The sequence below is a fragment of the Petaurus breviceps genome, unplaced genomic scaffold (assembly GCF_028583685.1).
Source record: "Petaurus breviceps papuanus isolate PSGF00001 unplaced genomic scaffold, PetGlider_PUasm1.0 37, whole genome shotgun sequence".
Lineage (NCBI taxonomy): Eukaryota > Metazoa > Chordata > Mammalia > Diprotodontia > Petauridae > Petaurus > Petaurus breviceps.
In genome coordinates, this window is record NW_027186296.1 from 72,787,842 (window position 1) to 72,807,128 (window position 19,287).

The window sequence follows — 19,287 nt, forward strand, 5'->3', positions numbered from 1 at the left end:
AAATGTGAAAAGAGTGCTTAAGGCATGCCAACAAAATGTTACTGGAGTTCAAAGGAGGGAGAGATTGTTTCTGGCTTGGTAGACAAACTTCTAGCACAGGGAAGAATTTTTTTCTGAGGGGGAAAATGAAAAGACTCTTAAATGAGTTACATATGCAATTCCATATATGCTGGCTGTGGGATAAAGGTAAGATATCTGACAAGGCTGTACATGAGAAAGATAAGTACAACACAAGGAAGGGTGGGTGGATATGATTAGAGGGTGCCAGATGGGAAAAAGATCTGGTGGCTTTAGTTGAATCTGCACTAAACATTGACTCAACAGTCAAAAGAATAAGGAGATTTTAGACTGCAAGAATAAATGTAGCATCTGGGATAGGGGAGGATGGACTTTAATTAGATTGTGCATTTAGCTTTGGGTGCCACATTAACAGAAGAACATCGACAGATGGAAGCATGTCCAAAAGACGGTATCCAAGGCGGTAATGCTACCAGAAAATGTCATGTGAAGACGGGCTGAAAGAAGAGAGGAATGTGTGAGGGGTGTGCAGCCCCGAGGCCACACATGGCCCTCAAGTGCAACCCTCTGACTGAATCCAAACTTCACAGAACAAAGCCCTCAAGGCCGAAGGTTCCTCACCCCTTCGAGCACTGAATAACTGTCTTCAAGTAATGACAGAGTGGTAGATGACACTTACTCTGTGGAGTTCCAGATGGCAGAATTATAATCAATGGGCAAAATAATTGGAAGGGAGATTTTATCCCCAGATGGGGAAGATTTTTCAAGAAATGAACAGGATGCCTTGTGTGATAAGTGAGCAACAATGGAGTTGGTGGAGAAAGACTGGATGATTCTTTCTAAGAATGCGGAAGTGGTATTTCCTTTTTTCCCTCATATCTATATCCCATACCTATCACAATGCCTGGCATATGACTAGCATTTAAAAATGCTTATTGATTGTGGATATCACAGAAAGGATTCATACACTGCTGAAGAGGTCACACTTGGTAAGCCCTCTCATGTTACTTGCAAGTCTAAGATTTTATGATTTGATGGAGTAATTTTTAAACATGATAAATTCTGAGGATGAAGAAAAATTTAGCCAAGCTACTAGGCATCTGAATAGTAATTTCATATCCAGTTGAGTAACAAGAGTTACAAGCTGGGCCTTGCAGCCTAAATATCCTACTCAAATATAAAAATACATCTAATATAATAAAGTTAGGACAGGAATCTAAAACAATTTGTAAAAGTAAGGACATTCCACCCTTTGAATTTCTGTTCAGAAACACAGGGTATATAATATAGAACAGAACAGGCTCCCCTGTTAGGCACATGTTCTTCTCTAGGTTGATAGGAGGCCAGTAAAATCATAAAAAAAGCTTAGTTGAATGAACATTCAATAATCTGAGATGCAGATTATTTTTAAGGTATGATTTCTAAGATAAAGTATTCCACACACACTTGGGTAAGCCAATAAAGAGTACAAAACTAAGCATCAGCATTCAAAGGCAAAAACCCTACAGTCTTGCTCAGTCTCTTACTAGATTAAATAAGTCTGGTATAGTTATATTTGACTCCCGGTAACAAGTTGTTGTTCAGTCTTTTTCAGTAGTGTTCAATTCTCGTTGGACCCCCATTTGGGGTTTTCTTGGCAAAGATACTAGAGTGCTTTGCCATTTCCTTCTCCATTCATTCTTACAGATGAGGAATTGATGCAAACAGGGTTACATGACTTGCTCAGTATCACACAGGTAGTAAGTGTCTGAGGCTGAATTTGAACTCAGGAAGATGAGTTTTCCTGACTCTAGGCCAAAGCACTCTATCCTATCCACTGTGCTACCTAGCTCCCTCAATGAGATTTCAGCTGTGGGTGCCTGTCTCATGAAACAGGAATCGCTCCTAGGTATCAGAGTGGCTTCTGAGAAAGGTTAGAAATAAGCTATAGTAATAAAAACAAAGGACGGGTCAAGAAGACAAAAAGAAATGAGAGCTGTTATCTATGGCTCTACAAAAAGAGTAATTTTACATACTTACAGATCTACCCTAATGGAGTTTCATTCCCGCTTTTCTGTACCTAACATCACATGCATCGGTCATTACACATGACTGGCAGGAGGATCTTTATCACCAAAGATTAAGTCCCACATCACTGAAAGGATCAGACAGAAAATGTGACCCTCATATTTCTGAGGAGCCTCTGGATTTTTGTTAAGAATGCTAATTCTCTCAAATGGAACTTTCAAGAATATAAGCTCTTACTAAAGCAAACTTATTCTTTAACAGTGCCTCTGAAATACATTTGTAACATACTAAGAGAGACAATATAGGTTAAAGTTCTCTGGAAAATTTAAAATGTTATATGTCAGCCACCACTATTATTCCAATATTAATATCTTTTTTTTAGAAGAGGAAAAATGATGCAGTAGACATAATGCTGGGGTTGGAATCAGGAAGACCCTGGGTCAAGTCATGCCTTTTGAAATTTACTTGCTATATGACCTTAACCTCTGACTCCAGGGACTCTAGGATTTTCCTATGAAGTTCACAAGGGTTGGGATATGCCTTGGTGGAGAGTCCTTAAACTAGTAGTTCCCAATGCTGACAAAATTTCCGATCTCTTGTTTATTTCCATGTTACTTGAGTTCCTGATGTGAACGCTATCAAGAAAGTGGTCAAGGTACTCAGACTATCACACTGCTTTTCCCGAGGGCACTCTTGGGGCTCTTTGAGCAAGCAAGCTTCTTTTAGAATCACATTAGGGACTTGGAGACCATCTGGTGCAAGAGGAAGAGTGCTTGGTTTGGATTCAGAGCACCTGACTCTGACCTAGTCCTGCCCTTTGCTCCCTGTCTCACCTTGGATAAGTCACTTTACCTCTATGGACTTTAGTTTCCTCATCTGTAGAAAAGAAGGCATTGAACTAAATGTTCTGTAAAGTCATTCACAACAAGAAAATGCTACAATTCTACCATACAAAGTCAGGGGACCTGAGTTCTAGTCCTTATACTACCATTAACGTAAGATGTGATTTTTAACTAGTCACCTGATCATTCTAGACTTCATTTTCCTTATCTGTAAAATGAAGAGGTTGTAATGTATGTTCCAACATCTTTACTGTTTGATGATGCCAGTTTGTTTGTTTTTTCCCTCCCTTTAGGTCTTTTAACTAGAACCAACAGGTGACCTGGATGAGGGTAGACCCTGGATCAACTGCAGAAATCCCATAAAGACTGACTCCTCCAATGAGCGCTAGACCTTGATCAAAACATTTTCTCAATTTGTTCCAATACTATTCATTAAGTACCTACTATATCCAAAGCACCTGAGAGGTGATGGAGAAAGAGAAATATGGCAGAGAGGAGAGACAATGACTTCATATATAGCTTACATGAGCTCACATGGTACGCTACCCTCATCTACAAAGCATATCAAACCCCTACCTTCAGCCGCCTACCTGACTTGTTGCCTTGGACATTCTCTTTCTAAGACAATCAAGGGTATGTTAATAAAAGTGGGATTACAAATAAATTCACTGGAAGACCGTTACACATTTAAGCAATCCAATTTAAATTTATCTTTTCCATTTTGAGTGTTTGCAGGGCATTAATTTTTTTTTTCCAGAAAGAGGACAGTCAGAAGAATAGAAAGAGTAAGGGAGTTCTTTTACTTGGGAAACTGGTAATATTTTTTTAAATTATTATTGGCTTACTATTCCAAGTGGCTCAAGACACTAATATGCAATACCAGGGAAGATTCTAGTCCTCTTGTTCTCCTCCCACCTGGCAGATGACTTTCTCTATCCCTTTTCTGAGGCTGTTTGAGAAAAGGCCTCCTCCCAGACCCTCAGGAATCATCATATACCACATCACCTACAAGTTTTTATAAGCAGCTGACTCCATCCCAGAGACCGTAACCCAGGAAGAGGTAGACACTTGGCAGTGATGGTCTTCATCAGGAAATAGTTCACAAGGGTGAATCAAACATGCAACCCCCAGCCTTAGAAAACTGAAGCAAAGAAAGCAAAGAAAGCTGCCTTTGGGTAAAAACAGCACCATTGGATGTGCAACACAATCTCAGAAATGAGCCCTACCCTTGGGTGATGTTTTAGAGCCACTTCCCTTGGAGCTAGTCAATATTTGTATGGAAAATATTATCCAACACCCTGTTCCTGTTATTTCTACAACCACAAATTTTTAGAACCTCAAACATTTCCGTAAACTTACCTTTGTTTTGGCTTCAACCTTTGTCTCTACTATGTCCTTTTTTTCCCCAATCAAATCCCCACTCTTTGAAAAAGTTTATAAATCTGCATCATTGAAATGAGGCATAATATTTCCCTCTGTACAAAAACAAAATATCAGTTTCCCAAAGAAATCAACACATTCTGACTGCCCAATTATTCCTAGCTCCAGGGCTTCAGGGTATGGAATTCCTGAGAAGGTTAACTTGCAAGGTCTAGTGCTGAGATGTTTTGAGGTGGATATTCCACATAGGCAACTATAAGAGGAAACCAACAAGTTATTACAAGGTACAGAATCAAAATGTTCTTCATCATCATTAGGAAACAATTTCCTGGCTCTTTATTAAATCCGGATTTGACTTGATGAGCAAAGACCCACAGTGTAGAATAAGTTCAACCCTGCTCTGGATTTTCAACCCTTCTGGATCTTTACCCTAAAATTCTGACTTCTCAAAATAAGAAACAGATACTGACAACTCAAACTCACTAAACAAATTCTTAGTTTTTCCACTCTTCATTATCTTAGCTCTCCAGCACAGAGAATCTACACCGATAATGAGTTTTTCCTAATATCTTTTAATTATCATCACCATCACTGTTAATGTGTGAACATGCATGAACATAAACGCAGATGTGCATTTAAAAACAATAGTTTTGGATCTTGTTTTTAACAATTAAGTTTCCTTTGCTTCCAAATACTTTCCCCTATCCACATCTCAAGGCTGTTTCCCTAATCTTTGCCTATGTACTCTTATCCACCAGTCCTCTCTTCTTGTTATTACCATGACCCTTTTGATCTATGAGTACTAATGCATACTTAATATACCAAAGATTATAAAGGAAAATCTGGTCATAAGGGGATAGGGATTGCCTACTAAATTAAGTGTTTTTGTTTTTTTTAGGTAAAGCAATTGGGGTTAAGTGACTTGCCCAACATCACAAAACTAGAAAACATCAAGTGTCTGAGTGTTTGAACTCAGGTCCTCCTGACTCCACGGTCAGTGCTCTATTCACTGCACCACCTAGCTGCCCCCTACTAAATTAAACAAGGAAGAAACCTACACTACTTCATAAGGCAGAAAACAAAAGATTTAGGGCAATACTAGGCAATAAAGAATCTAAGTTGGGAATAGGTACTCTCCTCAATGACCACCTAATTCTATTTTGGGAAGGTGATCACATCCTGACTTGCTCCATGGTATGGAAACACAGGTGGGTAGATTGAGTTAACTATTCTGGGAAGAACTGTATATGTAACAGAGAGAATCCTATAAAATGTTGGCAGTGGTGAAATATAAAGGGGTGAAACCCAGTTAAGAAAAATTATGCCTAGGTGCATCAGAAGGAGGACATGAATTTTAGGTTTCATTTCTGCTTTTGTGTAGGAAGGCTTGGAGACCTAACAATTTCTACTGCAAACCATCTAGCTTGTGGGAGCCTATTGGCCATCTTGGCCAAGGTGAGAATGATTATTGGCCAAGAATGAGAATAATTAAACTATAGCTAAAAGTGGTCTTGGTCATATAGTACATCGTTTTAAGTTTGTCCTTTCCTACTTTCCTCTAATTTTTGATGAATAAAGTAACCCTTTTCCTTGCCAAGGCCAACTCTTCCCTTGATCCAGCAATAGCACTTTGTCCTCACAATTATTCCCCCTGTATTTCTCTCTAATTTTCAATCTCTATCTCTTGGCTCCTTCCCTGATCCCTGTAAATGTGCCCACATCTTCCCCATCCCCAAAACAAATAAACAAAATCCTTCCCTTGACCCTACCAACTCAGCATGCTCTCATTTTATATCTCCCTTTTTTTCTTTACAGTAAAACTCAGATAAAGTTGTAATTGTACACTCTACAACATCTACTTTCTTACATCACACTCAGTTCTCAAGCCAGTGCAATACAGCTTCTATCCTCATCACTCAAGAGAATCTGCTCCCTGCAGGATTACTAAACTAACTGCTAAAGAGAATGGTCTTTTCTCAATCCTCATCCTTCTTAACTACTTTAATGTGTTTGATTTGGTTGATTATTTCCTCCTTCCAGAAAGTCTCACCCCCTTGGGTTTTTCTAACACTGTTCTCCTCTTAATTCTGTAGTCATTCCTTCTCAGTCTCTCTGGAGAGATCGTCATCCATATCCCATTACCACACACATGTTGTGTACCTCTAAGCCTCTGTTGGGGGCCTTTTCTCATCTATGCTTTCAAAGTAATCTCCTAAATTTCACTTCTTTATCACCAACTACCTGACAGATATTTCCAACATTTCCATTTGAATATCGTCTAAATTCAACTTAGCCCAAACAAAAATCATCTCTTCTCACAAATCTGCTCCTTCTTCTAACTTCCCTATTGACTACCTCCAAACTTGTCCCTCTTCTCACCCCCCCCCCCCAAAATCCAGTCCATTCTTATCATCTCTATCTCCACCGCACTTCTGATGTGGGCTCTCCTCTGTCCCTCTGTCCACTCACACAGAAACCAACCTAGTACAACTGATCATCACCCTTTGCCTACCCTCCAGGCTCTTCCCTCACTACCTCCATCTTATATGCATCTACCAGCTTGATATTCATACAGTACAGGTGTGACCATGTCACTTCCCTGATAAAGAAATTTCAGGGATTCCCTACTGCCTCTCAGATAAAGTACATACTTCTCTGTTTGTAATGCAAAGCTCTTCACAATCTGATTCCACTCTACTTTTCCAGGATTACTGTCCATTTTTCTTTCTTTTTTTTATGAGCAATCAGGGTTAAGTAACTTGCTCAAGGTTACACGACCAGTAATTTCTGGGTGTGGTGCTAAGTGTCAGAGCCCGGATTCAATCCCCAGGTCATCCCAACACTGGAGCCGGTGCTCTTACTCGCTGAGCCACCTGGCCGCCCCTACTGTACATTTTTCTCCAGGCCTTGGACTGACTTCAGTCTCCCTTGGGTAGTGAGATAATCATGATAATAATAGCTCACATTTAGATTCACTTTAAAGTTCACAAAGTGCTTTACATTTACCTCATTTGATTCTTATAAACCTGTGAGGTTAAATGTTATTATCCTTCACATTTTAAAGATGAGCAAACTGAGGCAGGCTAATAAAAGTTAAGTGACTTGTCAAAGGTTACACAGCTAGCAAGTGCCTGAGGCAGGATTCAATCTCATCTTCTTGCCTTCAAGCCAGGCATCGTATATACTATGCCATCTACTGATCCAGTATTAGGGCATCAGATACTGAGGATGTCACAGGGCTGAATAAGAAAGGAGGGACAGGCGTATACCCTCATCTTCAAGGGAGTTAGAGGTGATGGTTAGACTTTCACTGAATCTAGTAAGGGTATAGGGAGTCCCTTCCTCCCCTCAGCATAAGTACCATCAGAAAGAATGTTGGTAAAAGGCCTCATCCCCTACAACACATCTAAATAGAAGTATTTTCTAAACTTTTTGTAGTTTAGTTTAGGAAAGAGAATTCTTGATTTCTCTAAGAACACAGAGAGTATGTGACTGTGGATGATGATTTTATTATGGGATGGAGTGAGGAGACACCCCTCCTACCTTCTTCTTACCCAACTCTCCCCACTACCCATGCTCCCTAAATTCACTGAGGCAGGCTACCCTTCAAATTAGGTTTAGGCATAGATTATGATTTTAGGTCAGAAGAAAGGTCCCTTGCCCAAAGAAATGTTTCCCCTATGAATCTGTTCAATGATGCCTGAACTTCATGTAGCAGTAGAGAAAGTCATTTACTGGGTTTACAATGGGAGAGTCAGTAAGTATATGAATGAGTTTCAGATGAAAAACTACGACATCAGAGTTGTTCCTATTTTAATAGGGATATGGGGTTAGAGAACAGGCAAAGTACAGGGAGCCTAAGAAGGCTGAAGAGAAAGAAGCTATGCCCTAAAACAGGGCAGGGGAGGAGTAAAAAGAGAGATGGGAAATAAATTTCACAGGCTTTATAATTTTATCTCAGATCTGCCCTATTTACTTCTATCTGCTATAGGGATGAAGAAAAATCAGGTATAAAAAGTACTTTATGTCCTGTGCAGCTCTGTGCATGCAGTACAAAAATCTGACCCTGTGTGTTCACCACACCTTTCAATCAGTCCTAAGTGCCAATAAGGCAAGCAGGAAGCACACGACCCTAGGCTAGAGAGTAAAACAGTCAGACTGGCTTGGCTTTCTTAGTGAGACTCTATCCGGGTTTTTGTATGCAGACACCCAAACCCCAGCTCCATTACTTCTGCTTTCAGAAGCTTCTGAGTGCTGATGACAGCAAAAGATTAAGGCCCAGGCACATGAGTCCCAGGAGTACCAGGTCCTACACATACCTTGGAGGACAGGGATCAGTGTTGCAACCCTGAGTCATTGCAGGGGGACGATGGGCCTTGTCACACAGTGTGTCGTTGACAGCTTGCTGGGTCTGGATGTGTAGACACCGAGCTATGGCTTCTCGTTTGCCTAGTTTAAAAAAAAATACCCAAAATCATACATCAGATAAAGGAACCTGCTGTGACAAAAAATGAAATCAGACAAAAGACTGAAAACTGAACATATCAATTAAAAAACTTAATATAGCAGTATTAAGTTGCATTTCTGGATCTACTGGGTAGTGAAAAAATTAAAGACAATATTTATTAAGTGCCTATTATCTGTTAGGCTCTGGGGAATACTAAAAATAATACACTGAATTTGCAATCACAGAGCTCACCAACTAAAACAGGGCTTCTTAATGTGGAGTCCATGAACTTATTTAAAAAATTTTGATAACTACATTTTAAGTAATTGATTTACTTTGTAATCCTACTTATTTTACTTTATGCATTTTAAAGTATTTTTCTGAGAATTTATAGCATTCCAAAGAGATTCAAGACACAAAAATAATTAAGAACTTCTGATCTAGAATGAGGTGATAGAATATATATATGTAAATAACTATATTACAAAATGAACCTGTCTAGCACATAAGACTAGTACAAGTGTAATGTCGTGTCTAAGGAAGGAAAGAAAATTTCCAAATGGAAGTATCAATAAAGGTCTAATGGAGAAAGTGGTATTTGAGCTGGGTCAAACTTACGCAGGAAGAAGTTGGGAAAACAGTATTCCCTATTCATTAGTACAAATACTATGAAGTGGAAAAGTGCAGAATATACTGCATTTATAAATTTAAATTATGCCCCATTAAAATTTAATTACAAATTACATATTATTACAATTTTAATTACTGTTTAGAGTTTCACTCCATTAGCTTCTCTTGACTTAAATATGAACTTTTATAAACATACTTTTCCTTTGAGGTAAAAAAAAAAACCCTGAATAACTGGAATTTAAATCCTGGCCTAAAACATAAGATATAAATTACAGACTAGAGTAAAAAGAAAATAAAACAGTATTTCCAGATCTAATGACTGTATTTTGGCTAGCAAAGAAAAGCTGTGGAAATAGTAAACTTCTGCACTCAACTTGTTGAACAGTAAAATCTATATTGTTTCAGGTAACCAGAAACATGTAAAACTATCTACAGTATGTATGTAATGGTTGGTATATACTAGGTTCTTCAGGGATATATAAAAGAAATAGAAGTGAGTAGAGAGTTTATCATTGAAAGACAGAAAACAGGTTAAATAGGAGTTAACACAATAACATAGTGTTAAATTCAAAAAGCATTGTTTTTTGTCTACTATGTTTAAAACAAACCAGAGTAAATTAAGGACATAGAAATGTTTACACAGTGAATAAGAGGATAAGGCAATGAAAAGAGTCTTAAAGCTGAGAAATTTCATCAGAGAAGTCCAAATAGAGCTTGGGATCTATCCTAACCTCCATCTCTATTCCTGGGTCCTTCCCACTATCTATCCATCTCTACTGCCTGTAAACAAATCTAATTGAAAGGGACTATATGGCTGCATGTCATAATTCGGGCAATATGTTCATAGGATTATAGTTCAAGAGCTGAGAGGAACCAAAGATGTCATCTGGTCCAACTCCTTCATTTTATAGATAAGGAAATTGAGGCCCAGGGAAGTTAAGCACCTCAAATAAGGTGTTCTTCATGTCTTTTGTTTGTAGTGTGTAGAGGTGTTCTCTCGCTCTCTCTCTTTCTCTCTGAGTTTGTTAAATTAGATCACAATTTGTTAAAATAGATCAGATTTATACAGAGCTTTACGATTTACAAATTTAATTTGTTAAATTAGCTCACATTGATCATATCAGATTTATACAGTGCTTTATGATTTGCAAATTTGATTGTGATATTGGCCCAACTCAGATTCAGCACTGGGGTCCACCTTTATGTGGAAGTGGGCTAGTCTTCCAGTTGGGAGAAAATACAAGTAAGGCTTATAACAGAAAATTAACTCTTAAGCCTGTCTCTTTTGAGTGAGCATAGATTTCACTTACAAGAACCTGTAGTGTGATCACCTCAATTGACATATGTCATTTGCAAATAGAAGCAGCTGGAACTCCTCTATGATACAATGAGATTGGCCAGAATGCCCTCTATGTAAGTGGTAAATAAGTATTTATGATGAACATGAGTTTCTCATGTGACTCTTCACCTGACTTTTGTACCTACAGGACTGTCAGAAAGAGTTCACATCATGACTCTCCATCATGGAAATCTTGTCTAATCTTAATACATCAGGAGGAGATACCTCATTGCAAGAAAGCATTTAAGGTTACGATTTGTTCCATCAAGTGAAATTAATTTCTTTTTTTTTTTTTAAAGCAATAGGGGTTAAGTAACTTGCTCAAGGTTACACGGCCAGTTATTTCTGGGTGTGGTGCTAAGTATCTGAGCCCGGGTTTGATCCGGGTCATCCCGACACTGGAGCCGGTGCTCTTACTCGCTGAGCCACCTGGCCGCCCCTTGAAATTAATTTCTGTAATGAAAAACAGGCACACCAGAAGTTCATAGTTAGAACATAAAGATTATCATTCAGTCATTTTTTAGTCATGTCCAATTCTTCATAAAACCCTGTTTGGGGTTTTCTCGGCAAAGATACTAAAGACAAAGATACTTTTCCAGCTCATTTTACAGACGATGAAACTGGGGTAAAGAGGTTTAAGAGACTTGCCTGGGGGGTCACATAGTAAGTGTCTGAGGTTGGATTTGAACTCAAATTCATCTGACTCCAGAGTCAGTATTCTAGCCATCACACTACCTAAGATGAAGAATGCTAGGCCAGGCAAAGGGAACCTGCAAGTCATCTGTCCTGGGGAAAGCCAGGCAGAGAAGCCACCAGTGACATGCATACATGTCTCCAGTTGAAATGGTGTCACCTGGGTGGGGGGACGGCAGCCATTCCACAGGGGTTAGCTCCACTGGGTTTTCATCTTCATCAAGTGGGTGGAGCCTTAAAATGAGGCCACCTTGAAGGAAGGGGAAAACTTTTCATTCTTACACATCATGCATCTCCTAGCATTCTGGGGTACAGGTCTACTTGCTGTTTTTCACACAGGAGGCTCTATGTTCCATCTCCAGGCCTTTGCTCTTGCTTCCTCACTTACCTTCTAGGAGCTGGAGACTAACCCTTTCTAAAATTTCACTGCTTAAGTCCTGGAGCAGGTACAGTATACTCTGAATCCGTGCTCTGTGTATCTGCAGACTTGGAACGTCAGTGATGTACCCAGCCCAAGGGCAGGTCTGAACCTACTGCTTCACTATCGTCACCCTTTCCTCCATCTACAAGCAGCATTGGCCTCTCTTGAGTACTACCTAAAGTTTAAATCTTCTGGCTGCAGAGGAGAGAGCCAATAGCAGCATCTGCTGAGACATCCTGGTAAATAAAGTGCCTTTTGTTGTATTTCTATAATTAAATTCTCTTGTAATCCAGGAAAGGGTTTGCTTCTAGTTAGTCCCAAATAGTCCCAAATATACCTTGGACAAACTGAACAATGCAACCTTTGTATCTGGAAATAATGCAGCTCCATACTAATGTATGTATGTGTGTGTAAAACTAACTAGCTGTTATGTATTTATGCATATGTATTTGTGTTTATATATATGTGTTAATATATAGTTATACGTATACATATATTAGTTTGGAGTTGCATATTTACAGATACAATGGTTGCATATCTTATTTGTATAATGTATGTATTCACACGTGTGTATGTATATGTATGCATATGTGTATGTGTGTGTGTTTATGTCAGCTAGGTGGTGCAGTAGCCTCAGCTATATGACCCTGGGCAAGTTACTTAACCCCCTTGGCCTTGGTTTCCTCATCTGTAAAATGAACTGCAGAAGGAAATGGTAAACTTCTTCTGGATCTTTGCTAAGAGAAAACCCCAAATGGGGTCATCAAGAGTTGGACATGACTAAAAAATGACTGAACTATACACACACATGTGTATGTGTGCATATATACATATATGTGGTATTTGTATATGTGTATGTATATCTGTGTGTACATATGTATATATGCTGTATTTTTGTGTATTTATATTATGTATACAAACACATAAGTATGTATGTATTTAAATGACTAAGACTCTTCATGGTTTTGTTTTGGCATTAGTATTTTAAAAAAATACTGCTCTCTTAGATGAAATAAAGTACCTTCTTCCAGAATTCCCCACCAAGATATTCAGGGGACTCACTCACTGAGTGGCACAGTTTCCAGAGCTTTCAAAGGTTTTCAAAGTTCCAGAGTTCTGAAGCAATCTGCGGTTCCCCCACTTTACACAAATACCACCTTCTTCTTATGATACTTTTCATCAGTGTTAGAATTGTAACTCGGAGCCCTAGAAATGAAACCTGGAACCCATAAGAAGGCCCTAAGTCCCCTCTTAGAGACTTCTCCATCACTCTCTCTATGACTCATGCCTGTCCTCACTCAGATGATCCTCTTGCCATCAGAATCCAGTTCACTGAAGCAGCTAGGTGACACAATGGCTGGAGTGCTGCTCCTGGAGTCTGAAAGACCTAACTTCAGATTCCACCTCTGACAGCTACTCGCCATGAGACTGTGGGCAAATCATTTAACCTTCATTTGCCTTGGTTTCTTCTTCTGTAAAATGGGGCTAATAATAACACCTACCTCCCAGGGTGGTTGTGAGAATAGAATGAGATAATATTTGTAACACACTTTGCAAACTTTACAGCACTATATAAATGGTAGCCTGAACTTAAAGACGATGTAGCACAAGACACATCAAAAGAATATAAAAGATGACTTACATCTGAGTCTGCTTAGTAAGGGAAAAGTTACTACATTTACAACATAGGACACTTCACTAAATTACTGATTGAGGGCTTGGGAACAAGGCTGTTTGGATCACCAGGGCACATGGAGGCCTGGGGAAAATGCTAGATTATAGACCCAAAGATGGTAATCCTGTATCTCCATTCTCCCCTTAGGCTATCTCATGGAAGACTAAATCCTTTCCCATCAAACACAGGGAAAGGCTTTCTTTGTTTTAGACATTTATTTTGCCTATAAACAGTGGTAACCACAGGCCTTTGCTACTCTTGTGTACTTATTAGAAATGCAGGTGGGAGGAAGCAACCAAAGAGGATAGATCCCCAGAGAAAAGATGCAGAAATACACTGACGTGTTTTGCTAGAACCACTGTCTCTGACTGGGGGCTTGTCACTAATAAAAGGATAAGGAGAATTTCAAAATACTTTGATACTACTTCCTAGAGTGGAGGAGAGTTATACCAGGAAGCACATATGCACAATGAGTTAATACCAAGGTGAGAGACAAACAGCAGTACTTGAACAGCTGATCACCACACCACCCTCCCACTGCTAAAAGCTGGTAACAGCACCATCCATAATCTATTCTCTTTCACAACACTTATTTTTTTGGAAATAAACTGAAAAAAATGATCTCAAATGCCTTTTAAATTGCGTTTCTGTCAACATTAATTTATTCTGTGTGTATTTCATACAGTCCATCTGCACTTTCCATTTTCAACTTCATATTTATCATTTTAACTTCTACACATAGCACATTGGATACCAAGGAGACAGAGAGAAAATATAAAGGCTTCACACTTACTGCTAAGGATAACATATTGTCTTAAAAATGCCAATTAATCTGTTTCATTTCATATCCATTGGTTGTTTTCCTTTGATTTCCACCTATGAATGCTTCCAATATTCTTAGTTCTTCTCTGCCTTTCAGATTTTGGTGAAATGATGCTTTTCATATTTTTAAGTCATTCACCTCTATAATGATTTACAAATCAATTTATACTGTGAAGAGATGTTTCCCTTGGCTTTTATGCCTCTCTACTTATCAAGGAGATTCAGAAGCATTTACTGGCTAGGGAGGTGGCTTCTGGGGTTTTTTGACCTCTTTGTTGTGGAGGTCAGTAAAACTCTTCTAAAAACAGTGAGAGAGTTAAAATATTTACTTTGGTACATTTTTCATCTTTTAGAGTAAACCGATTGTTGAAATAGGTTGAGTTAGAGCCACTGAAATCACATAATGTCTTCTCATCTTTATCTTTTCTTTTAATTGAGTGTTTATTTTCTTTAGCCATGTCTGACTACATGGCAACAAGAAAGTCATTCCCACATCATGCATAACTAGCTAATTTCTGTCAAGATACAATCAATTTCAGTTTTTATGACATTATTTAGTGTTCTTTCCATTTCTGGTGCCTTGAGCTCTCTCTTTGAAGAGAGTATTTGTGATTTACAGATGTGAGGTTTCTAAGCAGTTTAGAAGCCTGTGGCCTCTTTCAATCTTTGATCTGGAGCCATATTTTCCAAAATAGTCCCAGCATCCTCACCAGTGTCTACCTTCACACTGAAGTCACCAGGTATCAGGGTAAATATTGACTTAATTTAGAGGATCTCATAAAGTTACATAAATAGATTTTTCCCTACATATTTATTCTCTGCAACAGGTGTCAGAACATGTGCTGCAATTATCTTAACTTGGTCCTCAAGATTTAAAATAACTACAGCAAAGAGAAATGATCAAGTGTCCATGAAAGGATGCTTCTTGTTGCTGTTAGCTGCACATAATGAATTTAACAGACTTCTTCCTTAGCTTCTCTTGGGTAGAACCTATGAGCCAAGTTTATCTGGCTACAATTTCATGATTCTTGGTTTCCTTTATAGTGAAATTATCAATAGGGATATGGTTCGGTTAGTCTAGTCAGGTTATCGAGTATCAGTGGGTTCTCAGTGTTCATTGTATAAAGGACTCACATATTAAGAATCAACAGTCAATTTTATATTTGCATACAATGAAAAATTATGTGATTTTTAATACTCTCTCCTCCTTTTCCCAACATTCTGCCCATCACTGTGGAAATGGAAAAGACCTACAAAGAACAACTTGTTATTTTCTCTCTTTATCACTTTCAGGTCACTTTGGCCAAAAATTTCACTTCCTAGTAGCTAATTTGATGGTGAGTCTTTCTATACGTTGGGTTCTTGAACAACAACCTCAGCCTATTGCTAAGACTGTGTACTCTTAGTCTTTCTACTTTGGTAGAATCTTCCAGAACTTGCTTTCTGCTGAATTAACCTTTGAGAACCCAGAATTTCTTCCATGAAGCACTTGAGAATTTTTTTTTAATTCTTTTGTTTTTATAGTGCTAGGTTCAATATATCCTCCGTTCTCCTCAAAGAACTATCCTACTATCCTTTAGGGCAAAGAGTTAAAAAAAAAAAAAGGAAAAAGTAAGTAGTTTAGTAAAAATAATCAAAACATGGAAGAAGTCCACCATTATAATGCTGTGTTCCATGCTCATAGTCCTCCTCTTCAAAGGAGAGTGGATGTGCCTTCCCAGAAGTACTTTTGTGCAGTCTTTTTCCTGACCTATTGTAAGGGTTATGGGATTTAAAGATCTCCCATGCCCCATGGACGTGCTGACATAGCAGAGCAAGAGAAAGTGAAAAGCCGAGCTAACGGTCCTGTGGTTGGCAGTTGGTGGCAGTTGCCTTTTTTTTTTTTTGAGTTGGGACTCCTGCTGAGGACTGCCAGGGGCCGGAGCTGCTGGGAGTGCTCTTCCAGGACGCTGGGTGGTTGCTGTGAGTGGGGAGAGGAGGACCTTTGCCTGAGGTAGCCTGTTCTGTTTTAAAGGCTTGAAAATGTGGGTGCTTTCTACTTTATCTACCTGTGCCAATGTCATAACTACTCTGATGGCTTTCACTTTCTGGTTTTGGGACTCAGACTTTTGGTATCTTAATAAATTTTCTAGTTTATTTCCCCAAATGGCAAACCTGACGTATTTTGTGATGGATAATTATATCAGTATATTTGTAATCTCTATAGGCATTGTGAATATGGCATTGCTGATACACCTATGTCTCAAACTGAATCTCTTTCATTTCTATCTGTATGACAAGGAGGCATCTCAAGCTCAACACGCACCCAACAGGACTCACTACTTCTCCCAAAACTACCTCTCATTTGAGCTTCCCTATTTCTATTGAGGGTACCACCATAAGTCACTTGGATCTACAACCTCTAAGTCACTGTCCATTTGTCCCTTTCCCTCTAACTCCATAACCAATCCATTGCCAAGTGCTTTTAATTTTATCTTTACAATCCCTTTCCCATTAAACCCTTCTCTCTACCTGCATGGCAACCACCCTCATTTCAGGCATCTTTACCTCTAGCCTGGACTATTGCTAGAGTTTCCTAATTGTTTTCCACTTTTAATCTCTACTCTCTCCAATCTATTCTCCAAACAACTACTAATTGAATATTCTTAAAGTGAAGGTCTAAAGCATTTCATATAGTGAATAAAACTCTAATGGTTCCCTCTTACCTTTAATATAAAGTACAAAGTCTTCCATCTGGCATTTAGAGCCTTTTTCAATTGGATTTTACTCTACCTTTGAGGATAATTGAACATAATTCACTTTCAATGCTTTAGACAAAATTTGTTGTTTCCCAAATTTAACATTCCATCTCCCATCTTTCTCTGTGTCTTTACATGGGCTTTCTCTCATGCTTTAATATACTTTTCCCTCAATTCTGCCTTACAGAATTCCTAACTTCCTTCAAAGTTCAGCTCAAGTGTGACCTCCTATAACTGGTGGATCTCCCCAGGTTGTTAGTGCTTTCCACCTGTAGCGGCAAGCACCCCAGTGTCCCCAGGGTTGCTGCCACCACAGGTTCTCAGATGCACTTTGTCAAAGGAAAGCAACTCAAAATGGGTTAACAAGCTTACTTTAATTAGTCAAATATGTATTGTTTACCTAGTTCAGGGGAAAGAGGTCAGCACCCTGAACTTCAGAATATACAGACAGAATTATCAAGACAGAAACAGATCAAGTAGACAGATTTCCAAATTGTCCAACCATTACATCCATACCAAACAACATCTGGGTTTCAAAGTCAGGGGGCCCTGGACAACGGCTTCCCAGAGTTTCATCTGATCAAATCACAGAACATTTCTCAAAATAAGCCCCAAAACAAAGCTACACATCAGGGCTTATATAACCTTTTCCTGGCTCAGAGAATGTAACAACCTTTTGGACCCACTGGCCAATCAAAAAGTATCTACTGAAAAACAAGCCTCCCATCCCAGGCTCCATGTGCACTTTAGCCTAGGGGCAGGGAAGATCTTTAAAATTTACATTCCCATTATACCACTTCAGAAATTTTTATATGTATATATTTATTTATATATGTGTACACTGGTATATATGTATGTATCTCTGTGTATATATGCACATATGCACATGCGTGTGTGTAAACATACATATGCATATGCATATATGTATTTACATAGATTCAAATATACAGGCATAGATACATGTAGGTAGAGAAATATAAACATGCATCTATACGTGTCTCTATAGATATACAGATACACATATATGCATATTTACTTATCACTATAAATGCTTATCTCCAAGTGAACTGGAGGTTCCTTTAAAAGCAAAAACCGTTTTATTTTTGTTTTTGTTTGAGGTCCTCAGTACCTTACATGGTGGTTGGCATGTAGTAGCTAATTGAGAAAAACCTGCAGAATGAATTGAATTGAATGAATGAAAAAGATAAAACTGTTAAACGTGGGAATTACAACAAAATGTTGCAAATTGTTGGGTAAAGGCTTTAAGAGTATGAAGACACTTTGAAATGTTAAATGCATTCAATTTCACATGAAAGAGTCATGATATTTTTTATGATGTGGTAGATTTTTAAAATAAACACTTGTTATGTTCCAGCCCAGCAGTTTTCCAATGAAGTCATGGTTAAAAAAAAAAAGGAGATAATTATACATACATATTTGTTTACAAAGGCCAACTCTTTCCTCTGACTTTTCTGTAAAGCCCCTGCTGCCTTCATTAGCAATTTTATATGCTTTTTGATAGCAATACATAGTGCTAAATTTAGTGCCAGTTAATTACAAACCTTTAATAAAAACCAATCGACCTGATACACAAGAATAAATATTGTCACAACACTGTTTCCTGATTTCAAATGTAAAATTTTCCCTAGTCATTTGCAAAAACTATCACCATTCCTTCCCTGGCCAGTTACATTTTTTATGCAAAAGTTTATCAGTATATGTGCATGTATATATCTATATGCATACATGTACATACATATATACTTATGTATATTCTGATCTGTAACTAGAATTCCTTAAAAATACAATTAAGCCTCACCCATTCAGAACTCTTAGGGAATTAATATTCTGTCCAGTTAAGGTCTCTAGCTAACCAAATATTTTTTAAAAATTATTATTATAGACAGTTTTTAAAAAGGCATTATATACTTTCCTGACTTTTTACACAGACATAATTTAACTATTACTTGATCATTCTGAATATCAGGTATTATCCTAGGCTTAAACAGGGACAACCTCAGGAATTATTGAGGTCTAGAGGTTCATAGATTTAGAAAAGCTCTCTGAGGGGCATTTAGTTTAACTCTCATCTTATAGATGAAGAAACTAAAACTTGAAAAAGGTAAATTATTTGAACAAGGTCCCAGAAATTGCAAAGTCAGAATTTGAACCCTGGCCTTCTGACAAAAAAATTTCTTCTAAGGACTATTTGCCTTTATAATCATTCCCCCTCCCTCCCTCCCTCCCTCTCTCCTTCTCTCCTTCCTTCCTTCCT

The 19,287-nt window shown here is 38.3% G+C and overlaps 1 protein-coding gene across 5 annotated transcripts in view; it reads right to left on the minus strand.

Moving 5' to 3' along the window:
* ADAMTSL3 (ADAMTS like 3) overlaps positions 1-19,287 on the minus strand; it is a 567,766-nt gene that overhangs the window by 105,185 nt on the left and 443,294 nt on the right. For all 5 annotated transcript variants that reach the window (XM_069098697.1, XM_069098694.1, XM_069098696.1 and 2 more), the window contains exon 17: positions 8,567-8,696. In XM_069098697.1, coding sequence (XP_068954798.1) covers positions 8,567-8,696 — 130 coding nt within the window. The remainder of the gene's footprint in view (positions 1-8,566; positions 8,697-19,287) is intronic.